We start from the raw sequence: 24,532 nt of genomic DNA, 5'->3' as shown, positions 1-24,532 counted from the left end.
TTGCCAATATGGGGCAGAGGACCCCACGCTGTGTTTCACCATGCTATAGTGTCATCGGCCTAGTGCTGGTTATTAATAAAGAACGGGAGGGGGCACGCCATTTGTCTCCCAGTATGGGCTAACAGGCTTGGAGCTTGTCACCATTTAAAGGGTGTAGTATGGTATGCCGGCGGCCGGGCTCGCGGCGACCAGCATGCCGGCGCCTGGAGCCCGACTGCCGGCATACCGACAGCGTGGCGAGTGCAAATGAGCCCCTTGCGGGCTCGCTGCGCTCCCCACGCTGCGGGCACGGTGGCCCTCCAGGGGGGGCGTGGACCCCCACGAGGGAGAATACCTGTCGGTATGCCCGCTGTCGGGATTCCTGCGCCGGTATACTGTGCACCGGGATCCCGACAGTCGGCAACCTGAAGACCACCCCATTTAAAGGTAGCCGTTTGGATGGTCGACCATGTTAAGATCGACAGTCATTATGTCAACCACTATTGGTCGATATTGACATCGTCAACATGGAAATATGGTCGACACATGAAAATGGGTGACACATTACAGGTCGACACATGAAAAGGTCGAAATGGCTTTTAAAAAAAATATATAGATGTTTTACTTTTTCATACTTTACGATCCACGTGGACTACGATTGGAAACGGTAACCTGTGCCAAGCGCAGCGGTAGCGGAGCGAGGCACCTTGCCCGCAGTTCGCTTGCCATGCAAGGGGATGCGGTGCACTAATTGGGTTCCTGGTCATGTTACGGAAAAAAATGACACCAAAAACAGTAAAAAAAATCCATGTCGACCTTTCATGTGTCGACCATTTCCATGTGTTGCCGACCATGTCTATGTCGACCAATATTGGTCGACCTAATGAATGTCGACCTTAACATGGTCGACCATTCATACCAGAACCCCATTTTAAAGAGACATCACTTCTTCTTCTTTTTTAATGAACCCATTTTTACAATATTCGTACAGCAAAGCCTACAAAAATCATTGTGATGTGCGCAGTTCTTTAAATACGCTGTGCAGCTGGATGGGAGCTTCAAAATAAAAGTCAAAAGCTATACATAATATATACTGTTACTTTAGACACTAAACCGCTGTGGATGCCCGTTGGATTTAAACAGGCCAGTCGAGAGGTCTGACGTGCCCGGATGATATGGGGACATGACCAAATCCGGGAGGCATGGCCACGCCCCCTCCCCCGAAATGAATAAAGTACTATGCGCGGCTGCACTGCATGCCCAACACAGACAGGGTGTCGGGGGTGGGTGATCAGTGCACATACATATGGAGAGAGAATTGACAGCATAGGAAAGGAATGAGTTAAACATCTTGTGAGGGGTGGACCTAGCTGGAAGGAAAGTACAGCCCTTTGGGAAAAGGGGAGGGTTAGTATATATAGGGAAGGACAGACATCTTGTCTCTCTCTTGTTGGTGAAATTGCCTTGAGTGGGTGAGTGCTGCATAGCAGGCTTCCCAACTTTTGCTGTTTTCCCCTGGGGCTCATCCCCCCCCTCCCCCTTTTTTCCTCTACATTCCCCCCCCCCCCCCTTTTTGGACTACAGTTCACCTGGGCCCCGGGGGGGGAAGGGCGGCTGCCCCCACCTCCGAGCGCGGCGTGTGATTAGCGGGAGTCGGGCGACCGCGGGCGCGCGCATGCGCGCCGCTGTGGGCGCCCGTCCGTGGAGCCGCACGGGGCTCATATTCAGCTCCCTGGGCGCTTTACAAGGTGGAGGGGCCAGAAGGGAGTCGGCTGCTAGCCGCGCGAGGTCTGTCACTGGGCCTCGCGCGGCAGATCTGCAGGGGGATGCGGCCGGCCGGGAAGCAGTGGGACGCGCGCACGAGGTGCGCGCGCACCCACGCTCGCTTCCGGCGTCGCCGTTCGCGCACGGGGGCGCGCAGCGGCGTCGCCAGCCTCCCGGTCTCCCCAGCTTGCTCCCCTGCAGCCGGAGTCCGGCGGGGGGCGGGGGGGGGAGATGTACGAGGGTGGTTCCCTCAGAATAGTATTAAGCAGGCAGTAGTCTAGTGGTTAGGTATGCTGGCTGCCAACCCAGCAGTTCTAGGTTCAATCCTCCCTGCAATTATATATTTATATTTTTATAAAAAAAAAAAAAAAGAAAGGAGCCTCTGCAGGGAGGGATGACCAGGGGGAACTCGGGGGGTTAGAGGCACCAGGAGTCGGGGCGCGCGCACGATGTGCGCGCGAGCCCGTGCTCACGGCAGGCGGCGCCGTTTGCGCGCGTGCGCGCACAGCGGCGCCGCACGTCTCTCTGTCCCCAACTTGCTCCCCTGGAGCCAGATGCCAGTGGCTTGCGGGGGAGGAGGGGGCGCAGGGAAGGGGTGGGGGGCCGCAGGGCTGCTGCGGGCGCTGACCGGCCTCGCCGCAGGTCCCTCCTAGCGGGCGGAGTTGGCTCCGATCTGCGGGGGGTTCGGAGAGCGACAGCAGCGTTGGCGCCAACGGCCAGTCCCTCGGTAGAGACGGGCGCCCCCTTTTTCCCCAAGGCGGACGGGTCGGCAGACGACGGCCCCCGGGTGACGCCGTCGGGCGTCATGCGGGTAGGCGCGCGCGGGCCCCGGCTGGGGGCACCGGGGAGCCGGCGCCGTGGTTCGGGCCAGTAAGGGCCCCTCCGGAACTCTGGCGTTGTCTCTGGCCAAGGTGGGCGCGGCATTAAGGCCGCTGGCTGCGGCTACATCACCGGGGGTAGCGGCAAGCTCCGACGCGGCCGCGATGGAAGGCGGGTCCAGAAGGCGGTCAGCTTCAGCGGCGCGGCGAATTGCCACGCCTGCAGGGAGCTCGGAGAGGCCGCCGCAGACCTAGAGCACTATCCGGAACAGGACGGGCAGGGACGCGCTGCGGGGACAACCCCCTCACGAGTTGCTCGGCAGGCGCCGCAGTTGTTTCCTGTGTCTTTCGCCCCTTTTTCTCTCCTGCAGGGGATCGCGGCGAAGTGGAGATGGTGGAGTACGAGTAAGAAGACGTCGGTTCTGCCACGCCGGAGGATTCCGTGTCGGTGCAGTCGACGGGTTCAGGTGAGGTGTTACAGTCGGTAGCGGGCTCATCCACGAGTCCCAGTTCTCGCAGCTTTTCCTCTTCCTCCTTTTCCTCTGCTCTGTCGTCGCAGGCGTCCGAAGTCAGTAGCGCGACTAGGGCGGGGAATCAGGCGGCTAAATTCGCCAAAAGGGCGGCGGGGCAGCTGGGAGCTCGAAGAGGCGTAAGCGGATTAGGGAGGAAGCTCGCAGGGCCATGAAACGCAGCGATTTGCACGGGTTTGTTCTCTGCGACTACACTGCAGTGATGCGGGGCCTGCGGGATAGCGGCCGTAGGAAGATTCGTAGTGGGACTTCGTGCATGTGTTCGTCTGTACGAAGGAAGCGAAGAAGGAGTATAGGTCGGCGGCTGCAAAGAGGGACATCGGGGCCGAGGCCTTCCGTACCTTCGATAACTGGCTGGCCGGTTTTTGGGTCTTCGCGGCGTGCTACCTGTAAGATAGGCCGGTCGAGCACAGGAACGTGATTCGGTACATGCTTCTCATACATGACTTGCAGCGCACTTCTTCGGGATCGGAGTGGCGTAGGTAGAAGCAGGATGGTTAGCGGGTCATGGACTTTGGGTTCAAGGACGTCTAGGTCTGGCTCAAAGTCACTCGGGCTTCGCAGCAGACGGAGGAGCCCCGGAAGCCGGGGGCGGACGGGCACCACCGCGCAGGGTCGTCCGCCCAGGGGTAAGGCGCGGACGGCGGATCGGCCAAATCCAGCCTCCTCCTGCTTCAAAGGCAGTCGTCAAGGTACCCGGGGTAAGCAAACTTATCCCAGGCAGGCCGCGGTCGGGAGCGCTCCACAGAGCTCCAACGCCATTTGCTTTAGAAACGATGGGCAAGGGGTTAAATTGGTATCCAAATAGGGCGGATGCAAAATTTCTGTTTTCCGGTTTTAGTTTTGTTTTCGCGTGCCTGTTGCGAGCGAGGTGTCGGTTCGGTCCCAGTGGATACGGAGGTCATCTCTCCAGTGGGGGTGGTTCCGAAGAAGACTCCGGGCGCTTGTCGGATTATTCGACATCTTTCTTACCCATCGGGGACGGTGGTCAAGGACGTGAGGCCGCCGGATCATGGTTCGGTGGTTTATCAGTCGTTTGACGAGGGATTGGCGCTGGTCCGCAGTTACGGGACTGGGGCACTCATGGCTAAGATTGAGGTTGAGTCCGCTTTTCGGTTGCTGCCGTTACATCCGGACTCATTCCGTTTTATGGGGTTTCGGATCGGAGCGGGGTATTTCATCGGCAACGGTTTGCCGAGGGGGTGTTCCGTTTCATGCTCGTTTTTCGAACGGTTTAGCACGTTTCTACACTGGTTCGTGGAGTCTTCGCCAAGGGGTCATGGGGTCGCCCATTACCTTAATGACTTCCTGTGTGAGGGGCGGCACATTCAGCACGGTGCGGCGACTTGCTGGTCAGCATCCGAGCCCTGTTTTTACACTTCGGCGTTTCAGTGGACGAGGAGAAAACTGAGGGACCGTCCTCCTGTTTGTCCTTTTGGGGATCGATTTTGACACAGCGGCAGGATCGGGTCGGCTGCACCGGGACAAGGTGGTGAAGCTCCGCGAAGCTATTGGCCGGTTCGAAGGGTCGCGTAAGATCACACTGCCGGAAGCTGGAAAGGGCGACTGCGGGGTGTGCCAGACCACATAATTTCGTGCGATGATCCTCCGAGATTAAAGGGGATGGAGCAATATGGGCCTCATTCCTGGAGGATTTCAACGGGGGTGTATATGGCAGGCTCCAACGGTGGTCAGCGCTAGGTTGCAGTTGTTCACCGACGCGGCTGGGGCCTCTGGATACGTATGTTATCGGGAGGGATCTTGGTGCGCGGCTTCGTGGACGGCATCGCGAAGGCGTAACCAGGGACCTTTTGCTTCTGGAGTTTTTTCCCCATTATGGGGGCGTTGGAGGTTTGGGGCGAACGGCTGGCTCCTCGCAGCATCTTGTTTAGATGTGACAATCTGGGCGTTGGCGCATGCGATAAATAACAAGGGGGCGAAGTCGCTGTCATTCTGCGGGTGCTGGGACAGTTGCTGTTAGACATGCCAACGTCGGAACGTGTGGTTCCGCGCGCAACATGTGCCGGGGCTGGAGAACGGAATTGCCGACGCTCTGTCACGAGGGCAGTGGGAAAGTTTTTGTTTGTTGGCACCGGAGGCCGACGAACATGGTGTTCAGTTTCCCGGTTATGTTGGGAGGTGATCGGGACGGATTGTAGGGTCTTGCGTTGCGGTCAGTCGCGCCAGCCACGCTTAAGCCGCAAGCTTGGAGCGAGTAGGAGGAGTGTGTTTAAGGACGAATTCAGAAAGGTAAGAGCGGGCATCGGAGGATGCTTTCTTTTATTTGGCAGCTGTATGTTTCGGGTAGGTCCAGAGCGGTGGTATCCCGGTACTTGGCCAGGATTGCGTTTTTCAGCAGAATAAAGGGCGTCCCCGACGTGGCTAAGAGCGGGATTCTGTTGAAGGCGATGAAAGGATGGGCGCGAGTCGCGCCGACGCCGCCTGACAGGAGGAGGCCCATTGATGCGGCCTTGTTGCTGGATGTCATCAGGGCGGTTAGAGGTGTCGCGTCGTCCATGTTTTGAATTGCGGTTTGTTCTTCAGTTTGGCGTGCTCAATGGCTTACCACGGGGCTTTTAGGGTTTCGGAACTGGTAGCGCCTTCTAAGCGAGCAGATTCGCGCATGCTGGTCGGGGACGAGGTGGTGGGTGAGAAGTCCTTGCTTTGCAGATTGCGGCGCCCTAAGACGGACCAAGTGGGGAGAGGTCAATGGGTCACCTTGGTTCCGGCTCTTGAGGAGAGCATTTGCCCAGTGAGGTTGGCGGTGCAATATGAGGCAGTACGGCCCGACGGTCGGGGGTCATGGCCGCTGCACTATGACGGGCTGCCGGTGACGAAGTATCTATTTCATGGGATGCTGGGTCGCTGTCTTGCGAGCTTGGGCCTTCCACCCGCTGCGTTCGGGACGCATTCCTTCCACATAGGGGCTGCGACGTCGGCTGCGGCGACGGGATTTTACATGGCTGAGATCCAGGAGGTAGGGCGATGGAAGTCGCCAAGTTACAGACAGTATATGCGCCCCGTTGCATGAGATGTTAGCTCGCGCGTACTTGTGTATCAATTCCAGTCGTTTAATCATGTTATTACAGTTCAGTACGTTATGGTGTTGTGCGTTTGTTTGTCTTCCCCTTTTTATCCTACTCAGGGATTAGCTACTCGCCGTTGCTGGCATGAGCCGGCAGCGGGGGTCTGGAGTTATTTTGCAATTTTTTGCCTGACTTGACGGACTGAATTCTAATCCACAATTCGGCTAATCTGTTTTAATCAGAGTCCCTCAGCAGGTCTTTATGCTTTCACCTCCAGCTGAGTTATTACATGTTTTTCCCCTTCCCTCCCCCCCCCCCCCTTTTTGTTTGTTATTTTCATCTTTCCCATTTGTGTGTTCATGTTAGGCTTCAAATTGGCTGATTGCTCGTGCAGATCGGCTAGGCCGAGACTGCTGCAATATACGACAGCAAAATTTTTTCTTTTTGGCAGATCCTTCAGGTTAATACAGTAAATTAAACAATGGTATAGATGATTAGTAACCACTTTTACCCCCTTTTCCTCCTCTTCAGGTTGGTTGGAAGATGACTTGCCTATTTTGGTGGTTGGCCACTCTTATGTGTATTGGGCCGCCCAGTTTTGGCCTCGCAGGGGGCACAGATGTTTCCTAGGGCTCGAGAAGTTAGTTGGCTTGGTTGGCAAGGGATGATGTGGACGGAGTGGAGAAGTAGACTAGTGAGTCAGGCCAGCAAGCATGTTAGCCCTAGGGTGTTGGTTGTCCATTTAGGTGGCAACGACTTGGGGAAGAGGACTTCTTTGGAGATGCGGTGGGCCATGATACAGGATCTGGCAATTTTGGCCGCAGCAGTGGACCAGTTGTATAATGGTGTTCTCCTTGATGGTGCCAAGGTTGAGTTGGCAAGGTGTGGCGGACGGTCGCGAAATTGAGGAGGCCACGCAGAAGGGGAATGGACCACTCGTATATATTGGTGTTCTTCTTGATGGTGCCAAGGTTGAGTTGGCAAGGTGTGACGGACGGTCGCGAATTTGAGGAGGCCAGGCAGAAGGTGAATGGGGCGGTGGCGAAGTGGGTTGTCCCACGGAGGCCAAGTGGTTCGCCACCCTAGGATGCGGTTCAGAGACAAAGTCACCTTTTTCGGCCTGATGGTGTGCATCTATCCAATGTGGGGATGATGTTTTTTCCTGGAGGATCTGTTCCTAGTGTTGCTGGAGTTAGGGTGAGGTTATGGTGGCGGTGCGAAGACTCTGGGAAGGAGTCTTTCGCTGTTGGCGGAAAAGAACGGCAGTTGGTGGTTGTATGGTAAGCTGTAGTGATTTACAGTTTGATTTGGTTTAGGTGCACTCACCTCCATCGACTTATTGGCCGCTTGACCACCCGTCCGGGAAGGCAGCGGCAGGGCACCCAGGAGCGGTGGGTAGTCACTGTGGGGGTGGAGTTGTCACCTATTACCGGTTTTTGATAGTTGTAGTAAAATTAGGATGGTTTCGAATGTTTAGTATTTTACGGTTAATTTAGGTTAGTAGAGCCGTTCTTTTTGCTGCCACCATATGCCGGCTGTATCGGCATCTTAACAAAGTTTTCATTTACAGGTTTGCTATGGTTAGGGTCAAATAAATAGCTAGCAATTTTTCTGCCAAATTCAAGTCTCCGTGTATTTATTTATTGGGTTTAGAGGTAACGAATGCTTTACTTGGAATGAACGGGTCCACCAAATGTCACTAGGATGTTTAGGAGAGAGAATTGACAGCATAGGAAAGGAATGAGTTAAACATCTTGTGAGGGGTGGACCTAGCTGGAAGGAAAGTACAGCCCTTTGGGAAAAGGGGAGGGTTAGTATATATAGGGAAGGACAGACATCTTGTCTCTCTCTTGTTGGTGAAATTGCCTTCCCGCCCTCCCGCCCTGTTGGTAAAGGTTTCTGGCACGGAGTGCCTTGGCATTAAATTGTTGGCTGGTTTTATCGTTGGCTATCTATTGGCGGAAAAGAACGGCAGTTGGTGGTTGTATGGTAAGCTGTAGTGATTTACAGTTTGATTTGGTTTAGGTGCACTCACCTCCATCGACTTATTGGCCGCTTGACCACCCGTCCGGGAAGGCAGCGGCAGGGCACCCAGGAGCGGTGGGTAGTCACTGTGGGGGTGGAGTTGTCACCTATTACCGGTTTTTGATAGTTGTAGTAAAATTAGGATGGTTTCGAATGTTTAGTATTTTACGGTTAATTTAGGTTAGTAGAGCCGTTCTTTTTGCTGCCACCATATGCCGGCTGTATCGGCATCTTAACAAAGTTTTCATTTACAGGTTTGCTATGGTTAGGGTCAAATAAATAGCTAGCAATTTTTCTGCCAAATTCAAGTCTCCGTGTCTTTATTTATTGGGTTTAGAGGTAACGAATGCTTTACTTGGAATGAACGGGTCCACCAAATGTCACTAGGATGTTTAAGAGAGGAGAGTACTGCAGCCTCACTGGACCCTCCGGAGCCCAGCACACTGCAGTGAGCAGTCTCACTCCCTAGTGATACGCCCCTCCAACAAGCTAGGTCCCTGTCAAGTAGTATTTGCTCCCCCCTCTGTGCCACTGAACCGTTTCAATCCTCCAAGAGATTTCAAATGCAAAGTTACTGCTTCGGTGCTCTCATTTCTGTTATGTTCCATTTGATGATTCAAGTCGGGCCAAGACAGTTTTTAATTCTCTCCTCTTCTCTATAACCTTAAAATCTTATTGTAATGCCAGAGGCTTTACACAGATAAGATGACTCTAAAATGTGTTTCTAAAGTTAATTGTCCCAGAACAGTCCCTGAAGTACCATAAAAAGACAGACATTTATGTCCTATCAGTGAGACACAAAGGACAATTATGGCGCACACAGCGCTAGTTTTCTCTCCTGGAAGTCGATGCTAAGGCAGCTCTCCTCATTACTGTTTTCATGATTATTGTTTGCATTGATCTGTAAGGCATCCCGGCGTTTTGCAGCGCTGGATAGAGGGGAAAACAAGGCACACGTTAAGCAGGAACATACAAGTAGATGAAATACAGTAACTGCATAATAGGACACTAATCAACATTCATTACGGCTACTTGTGTTTAAGGCTTCATCAGGAAGAGTTGTGAGTTGTCATGTCAATGTTTCCACGACATAGCTGCAAGATTAAAGTGAGAACTTTTTTAAAGGCAACACAAACCTAATTTGCCTTTTACAAAATTGCTGCTTTAGATCTCACAGCTCATAGTTGCCTACCCTCTCGCATTCTGCAGGAGACTCCCTGAAATAGTAACAATCTCCCTGACTCCCTGAAGAGTCCAGAAATCTCCCTGATTGCACCTTATCCCCATTATGCAGCTGGTACTTTCTTGGGAGAAAACATTAAATCAGAGATGCATAAATTCAGATGGGCTCATCAGTGCCATTTCCCTGCATTGGTTATACGGCACAATGATCCCTATGGCTACATGCATTTTATATATGGTTTCTTGTGGCCACTTACAGTGTATGGAACCTCTTGTAAAACACAATTCACGAACAAATCCTGAAAAATATCAGTGTCTTTTCTGCAACAAGTAAATCTTACTAACTTTGGGGCTCATTTACATTTGGATGTAAGTCATGTTTATGACACGCCTCTCAGATGTAGCAGTACACATCCACGCGTGTTATTTTCACATCTCCCTGAAATGCTTTTTCAAAAGTAGACAAGAATACTCACAGCTAAATCGACAAAACATCAACACTTTTCTTAGGGGGGGGGGGGGTTCCAAACTGTTCTTCAATTAGTATCATAGTTGTATTTACAGATTGTAAATATTTATTTACATCATCTTATATAAAGTATTCATACTGCTTTTGTTCATCTAAAACATTTTCAACTTTATCTTTAGGGAATATCTCCTATGAGCGCTTTGACATTCATTCATTTTGCAGGTTTGTTGAAGACCCATGAGAGCCTAATGTGACACATTTCCCGAATGGTTTTCCATACTAAAGCGCTGAAATAGAAGAATATGACTATATTTTCTTTTTGTTATATTTCTGTTTACCAAAGAAATACATTCTAATATTTACTTCTAGTAAAATGTATCAGTCTACAAAATGACAGTGTCTTCATCCATGTACCTACTCTCACCCAAGTGGGATTCATATTCTGATTTTCTAAGTTCAAAGATCAATATACAGTACAGTAGGTCACCAAATCCCCCGGTGGCTTTGAGTAGTCTTAGCATTTATACTAGGTGGTAGGTTATTCTGGAACGCTGTCAGCATGTCTATGGCAGTGATATCGATATTTACAATGTCCGCGGTACCAGGTCAATTGTTATGATGTCGAAATTGTGGAAATGTCAACAGCTAACATCTTGACAGCTGCAGTGTGTCAGCATGGTTACCATGTCGACAGTGGGATGTCTACATATGCAAAATTCAGCCAGACTGTATATTGCAGAAAACACCTATTACCTTTGGCTTATAACACAGAGGAATTTATCAAGTCCCAATTTGCAGGTGTAGGGTCAGCATTGGCGTATCTACTGTATACGCCAGAGTCTGCTGTACCGCAGGACGGGGCTCGCACAGCGTCTGCACACTGGCCCCTCCTCTGTTACACCACCCCTGAGGGTCGGGCAGGTGAAGGTGTCATTACTGACCGAGGCCTGCAGCCTGTGGTCATTGATGAGTCCCTACAGGCTTAAATCACATCATATTTGGGCTAGTTCAGTGGTTCCAAAACTCATTTGAATCACGGTGCCCTAGAAAATCAAAAAAAGTTCACGGCACCCATAGGCCAAAAGTTTCTTACTGAGAAATGTAGAAATAAATATTAAATTAAGTAAATTGTGTTTATATATGTCACCCTTAGGTTCAATTGTGTGGTGAGGGACAAGATTTGCTTCTGTTTGTCCACATAGTTTATGATTGGCAGCCCCAGCGCTGGTTTTGCCTGTTGACCATAAATATTTTGAGTTGGTCCTGGACCACCAATCCAAGGCACCCCTGCAACTGCCCTGATGTACCCCAGGAGGCATAGGGACACAGTTTGAGAACCACTGGGCTAGCTGAATGGTTGTACAGAAGGCCACTAACCTTTCCTGGACAAAAGTTACAAGTCATCCTCTGTCGGCTGCTACTATATTAATCATATAAAACAGTTTATCTTCTAGCATTAAGATGGCCATACACTGCACGATAATCGAGAGAACCAGCAAACTTAATGATGGTATTGACCGATTATCATTCAGCGGAAAATGACAGCAAAATCTTCTGGATCGTTCAATTTGGTCTCTGGTCCATCTGACTGTCATTCAGCCAACTTCAGCCCTTGAACAGTGCTGGACTCCGTACATCGTGCAGTCCATGGGGGGGGCTTCCAACTATCAGGTTGTACTGTAGGCTTCTCCCCATCCATGTTGGCTGGCCTGCTGCATGGTTATGTCCAGCATTAGTGGCCACACACAGGGCCATTTACAAAGCTGCAGTTATTCCATTTTGTCACATGGAAGAGGAACATTTTGCCCATTCTGTAGATTGCTGTGCTCCTTGTTTGTATGTTCTTCATATAACTCCCAAACGCAGACAAGGGCATCTGATGTGAGATAAGATACTATATGAGAAAGATTTAAAGTGTGGGGACGGTATACTACGTGTTTATATTGACAGACGTGCTCAGTCCTTCCATCAGAGCAGTGGAAAGAGAACCTATATACATATGTGCTTCAACTCTACACATTTTGCAGGTACAGTAGTAAATGACCCTTTAATAATTCTTCCAAATATGTTTTGTGAAGGACATTACACTTCCTATCAGCATTCATGTTTCTGCTCTATGTAGTCTACAATTCAGAAACGGCTGTGCAAAAGTGGAAGAACAACCACCAATGGCTAATGGGGAATAATTAATGATAAGAGCTGACGTAGAAAAAGAAAAGATTTATTATGTTAATAACATTAATTAAGACTTTCGGAGTCTACATATAAAATGCAATAAAAAACACATGAAAATAAAACTAAATATGTCAACACCTAGATCATAAGATGTATGAGCTGTAAATTCTCAATCTGCTTATTGAGAATGGGAACCACAGAGTCCAGAATTGATGTAATTGGAATGTCCACAGTTCCAGATAAACAGCCGATCAGTGTGTGGCTGATGATAGATGTCTTGAGAGATTTTCACAGGCAGGTGGGCAAATTAATAGTTAAATTATGATTACCTTCTCCTAGGGCTGGTCCGTACCGAGCGTCCTCGGTATTGCGGTCCTGCAATGCCCAGTGTCCGTCTGCGCGGCGAGGAGATGACTGTGCGGTAACCAGGCAACCAGCGGTAAAGAATGTAGTTTCAGCCGCGTTCTAAGAGAAGATGTCAGCAGCTGTGCACAGGGCCGATGCGTGGGGCTGAAAGACCGGATGGCTTACGGACAATTCACTGCCTGATATAGGTGGTCTCTCCAATATAATGAAAGGAGTAGCTGACGGCCGTGTAATGAGCCGGGATGTGCAGCCGGTGTGGAGCCGGGATATCTGTGGTTCAATGAGCAGTTTGAGCCAAGATGTAGGACCGGTGTAGAACCAGGATTTCTGTGGCTTAGTGTGTCAGTCAGTGAAAATGTGTCAGTGAGTAATTAATTCACCTGTGCACCTGCTGGGTTACCTGCAAAACATGCACTGTGTGGGGTCCTGAGGACCGAGTTTGAGAACCTATGGTTTAGAAGATACAGTAGTGCTTGCCTCAAAACATCTGATACTGTATGGTTTGTTTGCTCTGGGTAATGCTTTACATTATAGGACATAACCTTTTATTCATACAGGAGAAATATATTCAGCATTGTTGTACAGGGTGAGTGTGTGATAAACAGTTACTAGAAACGCTGACATACAGTAACATAGCTAAACCGTCTAGTTCAAGCACAAGCTGGTCTAGCCAGGCTACAGACAAATGGTGATATTGTCACAGGGGAGGGACAATATTTAGTGCAACTGTTACACATGCAGTGCATGAATGTGTAGATGAAGGTTCTTCCCACCATAATTTCATACAGAGCCAGGGTTGTACTGGCAAATACGGGTACAGGGGAAAGCCCCGGTAGGTCCTACTGCATGAGGGCCCCCTCCTCCCTTCTAGGGGTCAGGTTCCAGACTGTGCCCTCAAATTATATATTGTTACTCTGTTAAAGGGTCAGTTACCTGGTGGAGCAGAACCACTGATGAACAGGGGTTCTTGGTACTTCTACAGAAACTAAACAAAGGTTTGCCCACCTGCCAATCAAAGTAGCCAGTCACCCCTGTCCCCTCCTCTGGTTATAGCATAATGAGCATAGTTCCTTCTGTTACTGGGATGTCATTGTAGATCTGCATCCAATAAGCAACCTACAATTAAGCTTGATAGTTCAATTATCTTTGACAGTGGCATGTATTTCACCTGTTGCAGTTCTCATTGCGTTTTACATGGGTGTAGATTAAAACATCGTCAATGAATAGGTCGACAGTCAATAGGTTGACATGCCTTAGGTCAACAGGGCTAAAAGGTCGACATGAAAATGGTCAGCACTTTTTCTTTGTGTTATTTTGTATGTTTAACCATATCTAAGCCAAATGAGTGAAAACATGTACCCTCGTGGCCACGTTGCGGGCAGATTACTATTCCCAATCTTAGTCCACGCAGATGGTAAATGATGGAAACGTTTTGGGGAAAAAACGGCGTTGATCATTGTCATGTCGACATTTTGAGCATGTCAACTTTTTCTACTTGTCGACCTTCAGCACTGTCAACCTGTTGTACCTGTTGACCTAATGCATGGCAATCATATGGTGCCGACCTACTGACTGTCGATCTATCATGTGGAACACTTGTAGACACTGGCCAGTCAGTACAGGGGTCTGCTATCATCTGTACAGTGCAATAATATGATCACCATCATGTGCTTAGCTATGAACTTATTATGCTGTTACATCATACTGAATTCCCACTCTATGATGAGCTCATTACAATATATATATATATATATATATATATATATAGTGGTACCTAGTCCATTTATTTTCTATTTGTTAGCCAAGCCTCTGTGGTGGCTGGCCACAACCCTAAGCTTCAGCCCCCCACCACTGCCCTTCATGCCCCAGTCCGACACTGTACAGAGCTGAGGTGTCACTAAACATATACCCATATTGCAGTTTTAATAGGCACACAATCAGAACTCCTTTAAGTGGAAACTCCAGACATAGGGGTCTATTCAACGCATGTCGGATCCTTTCCGACGGAAAGGATCCGACAATGCAGTATTCAATTTGCGGTCAAATCCGACAGGTTTTGGCCGTTCTCGATAATGTCAATCCAACTTTTTTAAAGTCGGATTGACATTGTCGAGAACGGGACTAAAAGCTGTCGGATTTTGTCTGCAAATCCGACAAAACTAGTGGTTCCGCGGCTAATCCGCCGATCCACGTGTTTTCCAACAAGTCGGAATTGCCGACCTGTCGGAAAAACAGCAGCCCCATTGAATAGGTCGAATCACGATTCGACGTAAAAAAGTGGGAAACTGCGTCTTTCCGACTAGACGTCAGTTCCAACTATAATTGAATACACCCCCAAATATTACTTTAAAAGTTCCTCTCATTAATTTGTAAAATAGCTAGCATTTACCTTGCTGTTCTAAAGCATCTTTGGACATCAGGAAAACTGATTGGATGTATCTAGATTGCTCCTGTGGGACCATACATCTCTTATAATGTGACTTAGCTGATTTCTGAAAATACTCAGTGCTGCTATAGAGTATTATTTGTAGTGATCTGATTATGCATGGTACTTAACATCTTTCTTATGTTCTTGTATTTCAGGAACTGTCTTCAGAGAATGTTTTGAAAACGGCACTTGGGCAACGTGGATGAATTACTCTCAGTGTGTCGCCATTCTGGATAAAAAGGTGCGCAGCGCAATGTAATGTCATTTCTCCTTACTGATACTGATATTTCAGGCACTGCTCTCATTTCATCTATAGGATATGATAACTCTGCCTAGTCCTTCCCATGCCCTAAACCTCAGAGGATTTATATTTTACACTGATGAGAACAAATACATTTGAAATTCTTGCAGGCTAAATTGATGCCTCCCATCATATCAGGCTGTCAGAAACACAGCAGTCTAAGCCACATACTGTATAGTGATTTACATATCTGCAGTAATATTTTCTATTGGGAGACTTTATCCTTCAAACTTCAGTTCTGCCGGGTAAATGTTGGTTTTATACACTCTCTATGAGAATTTAAATGTCACCTGTTATGAATAGCTGAGTGCCTGACAAAGAAATCATAAGACAATCCTGATAAAGAGGACGAAATAGAATCAAAACTAAAAATAACATCAAATGCATATGTACAGTATATTTATGTACAGAGGATCCCTGATGACAGCACAGTGAAGGTACATTGAAAGGTTGGAACTCACCGTATTCCTGCTGTGTCTCCATATTTTGTCAACCAGAGTGCCGCACCTTGCTGCAAAGTTTATTTGTAGTCCCTGCTTGCGAAGGTACCAGGTGAAGCAACACACTGAAAGCTGTATATATATATATATATATATATACAAATAGAGAATTCAGCACTCACCATAGCAAGCTCACTTGTCCTCACAACATCAGTAAATAAATGCAGGTCCTACACTATCACAAAGCCTTAAGAATTAAAACCTGGCAACTGTATCACATAATATAACTGCAAATATGCCCACTAAGTTTAATGTATGCCTGCCACATATCTAGTGGCTTTTAAAGGCATACTAGTCACCTGACACAGCCGGTAAATTACTAAGGAGCAGCTGACACAGGTTTAGAACAATTGAGATTAAACAGGGGTGCATGAAAAGGCCTGTGACCATGGTTAATAAGAGTTAACCAAAGATTAACCCCATAATATACAAACAAATATAGAAAACCACAGCACTCGCCACCCCAGAAGCGGGGTGCAGTGTCTGCACTCACCACTCATAGGGTGGGGTGCATGCAGCCCATGGCCACCTACCCAAATACATACAAATAGAGAATTCAGCACTCACCATAGCAAGCTCACTTGTCCTCACAACATCAATAAATAAATGATGGGGGTTTAGTTAGTGAATTGGCCAATGCACGGAAGCCTGCAAACCGCTGCATGTAGGTGGGGTACCGTGGAGCGGTATGCAGGCTTCCGTGCATTGGCCAATTCACTAACTAAACCCCCATCATTTATTTATTGATGTTGTGAGGACAAGTGAGCTTCTGGGGTGGCGAGTGCTGTGGTTTTCTATATTTGTTTGTATATATATATATATATATATATATATATATATATATATACACACACACACACACACACACACACACACACACACACACACACACACACACAAACAAACACATTGACCCCCGTACTCTGGTTTTGTGGTTCCAATTCATTGTTTTGGCAAAACTACCCTACAGTGTTTTGATCTGGATTTCGGTTCAGTTTATAATCGATAAAAACAAATGGATAATCATTGATAAAAATCATGAATTCTATGCAATCCGAAATTCGGATTTAAAATCCGAATTCCCAAGTAGGACTTGGTTCGGTTTGGATCTCCTCGGGGGATTCCAATCAGGCTTTGGTTCAGTTAGGAACTACGAAATTTGCCTGGATCCGGATTTGTGGAGAGCCAAACCACACATCTCTAATATATATAAAACCAATAGTGTAAGTAATCACTATCCCTTGAACTATAGAGCATAGGCGCCGATTCCGTGGGTGCTCCCGGGCCCGAGCACCCACAGACAAAGAGGAGCACCTACGGAAGAAGCCGCTGCCTCAGTACAGTTACTCTAGCCACCGCAGTCCCCGCAGTGAGTGAATTGAGACTCACTGTGGGCTGCGGCAGCGCTTCCTTACATTGCAATGTAAAAAAACCTACCAAAAATGGCCGCCGCCAATGCGGTAATTTTAAAGGTTTTTTTCACACTGTAATGTACGGAAGTGCTTCCGCAGCCCCCAGCGCATCTCAATCCACTGCGGGGGCTGCGGGGGCTAGAAGTATACATACTGAAGCCCACACACACCCTCCCATACTTTACTGGAACAGCGGCCAGGAGACCCCTGGCAACTCGCAGGGGACCCCCCTGGCAACACGCAGGAAACCCCTGGCAACGCGGAGTAGACCCCTGGGAACGCGCAGGAAACCCCTGACAACACGCATGAAACCCATAACAATGTGCTGGAGACCCCTAGCAATGCGCATGAAACCCAGGCAACGCGCAGGAGACCCCAGGCGAACATGGAACCCAGAGCATGAAACCCCTGACAACATGCATGAAACCCTTGGCAACGAGAATGAGACCCCTGACAACAGGCAGGTAATTTAAAAGTAATTAGGAGCCTTACTGTGTGGCATCATTTGTAAGGGGCATTATTGTGTGTGGGGCATAAAATGGTGTCAGGGTCATAACTGTGTGCGGCATAATATGTAATTGACATTACAGTGTGTGGCATAATGCATAATGGGTGTTACGGTGTGTGGCATATTGCGTAATGGGCATTACGGTGTGGCATATTGTGTAATAGACATTACGATGTGGCATATTGCGTAACAGACATTACGGTGTGTTACATAATGTATAATGGGCATTACGGTGTGTTCCATAATGTGTAATGGGCATTACAGTGTGTTGCATAATGTGTAATGGGCATTATGGTGTGTTGTGTAATGGGCATTCGTCACTGCCACGGCCGGCCTTTAATTCCTGCTGCCCCCTTCCACCAAGCACCCACCAGCAAAATCATAAAACCCTCAAGTAAGCTCAATATTAATAAACAATACTGATTTATTGCATAAAAGCAGCATGCAACAAATACTACAGACAATGGAAATTATAACATTGGGAGTGCATTAAAGACAAATAAGTGATATGAGAAATCATAGAACATATAGACGATATGGGGAGCAATGTATAAAACCTTCTAAACAGTTACGAGTGGAGAAGTTGCCCATAGCAACCTATCAGCTTATAGCTATCAATTCAATGTCTTTGATAAATCATAGCTATAGTAGATTGGTTGCTACAGATAACTTCTTTACTTGTCCTCTTTACAAGGTTTAATACATCTCCCCCATAATCTCGGTTTTTGTAAAGTCCCAATCACCCAAAATTTAGGGTCCCAATTTATAAAGTGGTCACAGTTGTCAAATACATGAAGTAGCCAAATTCAACCCGATTTAAAAAAAATATCTGAGCGGGTGCTGAGTAAAGAAACAGATTCAGTAGTCCATGTCTATCAGAACTTCCAGGAGAGCTGGAGATGGCTATACAATATTCATCAGCAGTTACAAAGTGATACATTTTCAGATTTGACACATTTTTGGGACTTCCTTTTGAATAAACCCATTAAAATGACCACGTACCAGAAGTTAATTCAAGTGTTTAACTGAAAAGGTTTAAAAACAGTAGATAAGCCAGTGCCGTAACTAGACATTTGAGCGCTGTGTGCAAAAAATGGCATCAGAGCCCCCCCTTGTAAAATGTAAAATAGAGGCAGTGCACGCCATAGGTGTGTGCAAAAAACATAGGGGCGTGGCTTCATGGGGAAGGGGTGTGGCCACAAAATAATACCAATTCATATTACGGTGCACAGTAGTCAGTAGCGGATCTTGCAACGGGCAAGCAGGACTTTTGCCCGGGGCGGCGCCATCCGGTGGGCGCCGCACCATGGCAAGATCCGCTACTGTGCGTCCCGCTGTGTCCCCCGCTGGTCCACCGCTGTGAAGGGAACTAGACGCTACGCGTCTAGTTTCCCTTCGTGGAGAGGACCTTTGCTGTGCGGTGCGCGATGACATCATCGCGCACCGCACAGCATTGTGGGACTGACAGATGCTAGGGGTCACATTTGACCTCTAGTGTCTGTGTATGCTGTGCTATGGGAGAGGTCATGACGTCTCTCCCACAGATCCGAGGAGAGGAGCGGCACCGGCAGAGGTCTGCAGCGGTCAGGAGCGGGGTTTGTAAGTATTATTTTTTGTGTGTTCAAGCGGTGCTACACTACAGGGGGCACAAATGGGGACACAACTCTACAGGGGCGTAACTGACCACGCCCCCTGTATTAAGCCACACCCCTAGACAAAGAACCGGCCCTGACAGTAGTCTCCATTATTAAAATTACGCCGCAAAGTAGCGCCACTACACCAGGTAGAGCCCCTTTTACACATTACAGCGGACAGATTCCCCTTTTTACACATTATGGCAGACAGTCCCCCTTTTTACACATTGCGGCAGACAGCATCCCCTTTTTACACATTGCAGCAGACAGCGTCCCCTTTTTACACATTACGGCAGACAGCGCCTCCTTTTTACACATTATGGCAGACAGCGTCCCCCTTTTTACACATTACAGCAGACAGAGTCCCCTTTTTACACATTATGGCAGACAGGGTCCCCCTTTTTACACATTACGACAGACAGCGTCCACCTTTTTACACATTACGGCAGAGAGCGCCCCCCTTTTTACACATTACGGCAGAGAGAGTCCCCTTTTTACACATTAGGGCATACAGAGTCCCCTTTTTACACATTACGGCAGACAGCGTCCCCCTTTTTATACACATTACGGAAGACAGTCCCCCTTTTTACACATTACGGCAGACAGCGTCCCCCTTTTTACACATTATGGCAGACAGCGTCCCCCTTTTTACAGATTACGGCAGACAGCATCCCCTTTTTACACATTACGACAGACAGCGTCCCCTTTTTACACATTACGACAGACAGCGTCCACTTTTTACACATTACGGCAGACAGTCCCCCTTTTTACACATTACGGCAGACAGCGTCCCCTTTTTACACATTACGACAGACAGCATCCCCTATTTACACATTATGGCAGGCAGCGTCCCCTTATTACACATTACGGCAGACAGTGTCCCCTTATTGCACATTACAGCAAACAGCGTCCCCCTTATTACACATTACGACAGACAGCGTCACCTTATTACACATTACGGCAGACAGAATAGATAGATAGACAGACAGTCAGAATAGATGATACTTACTGTCTCTCCGCTGGCTCAGGCAGTCCGGCTCCTCGGTGCAGCAGCTGCTGGCAGATCACAGGCAGGGGAGGAGGAGGAGGAGGGAGGGGGACTCAGGAGCCGTAATTGGTGGCGGCGCCGCTGCAGCTGTTCCACTCCTTCCACATTGGCTGGCCGCCGCTGCTGTGAATTTTGGGATGAGGGAAGCGCATCCCAGCATTCACAGCAGCGGCGGCCAGCCTATATGGAAAGAGAGGGACAGCTGCAGCGGCGCTGCCACCAATTACAGTGCGCTGCTGCGGCTCCCTCCTCTTCCTTCTCACGTGCCCCCACAGCTGCTCCTCTCCTCGATCCGGCACACACAGGCGGCATTGTAATGAGTCAGTTTGACTCATTACAATGCTGCTGACTTTAAGGAATGCGGGCAGTTGCGCCCTCAGGGCGACTGCACTGTGTGCCAGGCACACCTGGCACACACGTAGTCACGGCACTGAGATAAGCAGTGTTCCAGCATGTGATGGAGGCGTGGGGTCCTGATGACACGAGCAGCTATCCTGCACACAGTGACATTGCAACAGGATCTCTCTTGTCCTTTTGTGTCTCTCTCTGGGCCAAAAATCTACACGTACTACATCCTAAATGATGAACCATAGCCCTGTTTTTAATCTGTGATGGATTATTGTTCCCACTTAGTACACGTAGTGGTTAGTTGCTGTTCGAGGCTGGCTGATTTTTTAAAAATACATTTTTTGAGTAGAATTAGTTGGATAGTTGGTAAGTTGGACGGCGGGATGAAAGTTTGTCTAGTGCACACTCAGCTCTTTAACGATACAATTGGCAGGTTAAAATAAACACAGACCTGGTGCATTTACTGCCGTTGAGGAGGCAGATCCATCTCGAGATTTCTACTGTTTGAGTCATTTACTCCTGCAGCAACCAATGCAATTCTGTCATACTGTAAATTAAAGCAAACAACTGATAAAGCATTTTTTTTCCTGTGCACCAGTGTTCAGAAGGGTGTGGTTCATTGAGTCGACCCTAACTAGGTCGACAGTCATTGGAATCTCAATTTGGTGCTGCAGTTCCTCCAATCGGACTGGTTTGAACTGTTACAGGAGATAGACGTAAAGTACCTTAAGTGGAAGACCGTCACACTGTTAGACTTGGCTTCAGCAAGACGTGTGTCGGAGCTGGGGGCGTTGTCTCACAGGAGCCCCTACTTAATTTTTCATGAGGACAGAGCTGAACTCAAAACTCGTCAGCAATTTCTTCCTAAGGTGGTGTCCGCATTTCACATCAACCAACCTATTGTGGTTCCGACTGTTACGGACACCTCTACTACGTCAAAGTCTTTGGAAGTTCTGAGGGCTTTGAAGGTGTACGTAAAGAGGACAGCTCGTCACAGGAAATCGCTGTTTGTTCTCTATGATCCCAAGAAAATTGGGTGTCCTGCTTCAAAGCAGTCTATTGCACCCCGGAATAGGCTTACTATCCAGCATGCTTATTCCACGGCAGGATTGCCGGTTCCAAAATCAGTACAGGCCCACTCTACTAGGTCGGTGGGTTCTTCTTGGGCGGCTTCCCAGGGTGTCTCGGCTTTTGCCGAGCAGCTACTTGGTTTGGTTCGAACATGTTTGCAAAGTTTTACAAATTCGATACTTTGGCCTCTGAGGACCTTCAGTTTGGTCAATCAGTTCTGCAGGAAACTCAGCACTCTCCCAGCCGGTTTGGGAGCTTTGGTACTTTTTCACGGTACTAAATGGATTCCCAGTATCCTCAAGGATGTAAGAGAAAAATAGGATTTTAGTACCTACCGGTAAATCCTTTTCTCCTAGTCCGTAGAGGATGCTGGGGACTCCAAAAGGACCATGGGGTATAGACGGGATCCGCAGGAGCTTGGGCACACTGAAAAGACTTTGACTGGGTGTGAACTGGCTCCTCCCTCTATGCCCCTCCTCCAGACCTCCGTTATAGGAACTGTGCCCAGGAGAGACGGACATTTCGAGGAAAAGATTTTTGTTAAAACTAAGGGCTAGAACATACCAGCCCACACCACAACATACCGTACAACCGGAGTAACAGTAAACCAGATAACAGTATAAATTTAACTACAGCAACAAGCTGAAACAACAAATACACAACCCGTGTGTAAACCAATGCAACTAGTAAGAATACACTGTAAGTAACCGTCCGCACTGGGATGGGCGCCCAGCATCCTCTACGGACTAGGAGAAAAGGATTTACCAGTAGGTACTAAAATCCTATTTTCTCTTACGTCCTAGAGGATGCTGGGGACTCCAAAAGGACCATGGGGTCTATACCAAAGCTCCAACACGGGCGGGAGAATGCGGACGACTCTGCAGCACCGATTGAGCAAACATGAGGTCCTCCTAAGCCAGGGTATCAAACTTGTAAAACTTAGCAAAGGTGTTTGAACCCGACCACGTAGCTGCTCGGCAGCCGCCCAAGATGAGCCCACCTTCCTGGTAGAATGGGCCTTCACTGATTTCGACACCGGTAGCCCAGCCGAAGAATGAGCTTGCTGAATCGTACTACAAATCCAGTGTGCAATAGTCTGCTTCGAAGCAGGATGACCAATCTTGTTGGAAGCATACAGGACAAACAGCGCCTCTGTTTTCCTGGCCACCGCCGTTCTGGTGACGTAGATCTTCAAAGCTCTCACAACATCAAGAGACTTTGGAGCTGCCACAGCATCTGTAGCCACAGGTACCACAATAGGTTGGTTAATGTGAAACGAAGAAACCACCTTCGGCAGAAATTGTTGACGAGTCCTCAATTCCGCTCTATCCGAATGGAAGATCAAGTACGGACTCTTGTGAGATAAGGCCGCCAACTCAGACACCCGCCTGGCAGATGCCAGAGCCAACAGCATGACCACCTTCCAAGTGAGAAACTTTAACTCAACCTTACGCAAAGGTTCAAACCAGGAAGACATAAGAAACTGTAAGACCACGTCAAGATCACATGGTGCCACCGGGGGCACAAACGGAGGATGGATATGCATCACTCCCTTCACAAAAGTCTGAACCTCAGGGAGAACAGCCAATTCCTTCTGAAAGAAGATAGATAAAGCCGAAATCTGCACCTTGATGGAACCCAATTTCAGGCCAGCATCGACGCCTGCCTGCAAAAAATGGAGAAACCGACCCAAGTGAAATTCTTCCGCAGGAGCAGCTTTAGTCTCACACCACAAAACATACTTTCTCCAAATACAGTGAAAATGTTTTGCCGTAACCTCCTTCCTCGCCTTAAGGAGAGTGGGAATGACCTCCCCGGGAATACCTTTCCGAGCTAAGATTTGGCGCTCAACTTCCATGCCGTCAAACGTAGCCGCGGTAAGTCTGGAAACACGCATGGTCCCTGCAATAACTGGTCCTCTCATAGAGGGAGCGGCCAGGGATCTTCCACAAGTAATTCCTGAAGATCTGGATACCAGGCCCTTCTTGGTCAATCTGGAATGACAAGAATCGCTTGCACTCTTGCTCGTCGAATGATTCCCAGCACCTTTGGAATGAGAGGAAGCGGAGGGAACACATACACCGACTGAAACACCCACGGAGTTACCAGGGCGTCCACTGCACTGGCTTGGGGGTCCCTTGACCTGGAACAATACCTCGGAAGCTTCTTGTTGAGGCGAGACGCCATCATGTCGATCAGCAAAGTTCCCCAACGCTTCGTCACTTCTGCAAATACCTCTTGGTGAAGAGCCCACTCTTCCGGATGGAGATCGTGTCTGCTGAGGAAGTCTGCTTCCCAGTTGTCCACTCCCGGAAGGAAGACTGCTGACAGAGCGCTCACGTGCTGTTCCGCCCAGCGAAGGATTTTTGTGGCCTCCGCCATAGCCGCCCTGATCCTTGTTCCGCCTTGACGGTTTATATGCGCCACCGCTGTTATGTTGTCCGACTGTATCAGGACAGGCCGAAACTGAAGAAGGCTTCTTGCTTGTAGCAGGCCGTTGTAAATGGCTCTTAACTCGAGAACATTTATGTGGAGACAAGATTCCTGGAGCGACCATTTCCACTGGAAATTTCTTCCCTGGGTGACTGCGCCATAGCCTCGGAGACTTGCATCTGTTGTCAACAGGACCCAATCCAGGATACCGAATCGGCGCCCTCCTAGGAGGTGAGAACTTTGTAGCCACCGCAGGAGAGAAATCCTGGCCCTGGGAAACAGACTTATCTTCCGGTGCATGTGCAGGTGAGACCCGGACCACTTGCTCAGCAGATCCCACTGAAACACCCGGGCATGAAACCTGCCAAACGGAATGGCTTCGTACGCCGCAACCATTTTCCCCAGAACCCGAGTACATTGATGAATCGACACACTTTTCGGCCTCAGAAGCTCCCTGACCATCGTCTGCAGTTCCAGAGCTTTGTCTTCTGGAAGAAACACCTTCCGTAAGCCCG

General features: G+C 48.7%; 1 protein-coding gene across 2 annotated transcripts in view; it reads left to right on the top strand.

Annotated features, from left to right (window-relative positions):
* Nucleotides 1-24,532, top strand: part of CRHR2 (corticotropin releasing hormone receptor 2) — a 306,717-nt gene that overhangs the window by 155,412 nt on the left and 126,773 nt on the right. For both annotated transcript variants that reach the window (XM_063924323.1, XM_063924324.1), the window contains one exon: nucleotides 14,918-15,003. In XM_063924323.1, coding sequence (XP_063780393.1) covers nucleotides 14,918-15,003 — 86 coding nt within the window. The remainder of the gene's footprint in view (nucleotides 1-14,917; nucleotides 15,004-24,532) is intronic.

Source organism: Pseudophryne corroboree, chromosome 5, assembly GCF_028390025.1.
Source record: "Pseudophryne corroboree isolate aPseCor3 chromosome 5, aPseCor3.hap2, whole genome shotgun sequence".
Classification (NCBI taxonomy): Eukaryota; Metazoa; Chordata; class Amphibia; order Anura; family Myobatrachidae; genus Pseudophryne; species Pseudophryne corroboree.
This window is presented reverse-complemented; position numbering and strand designations above follow the sequence as displayed.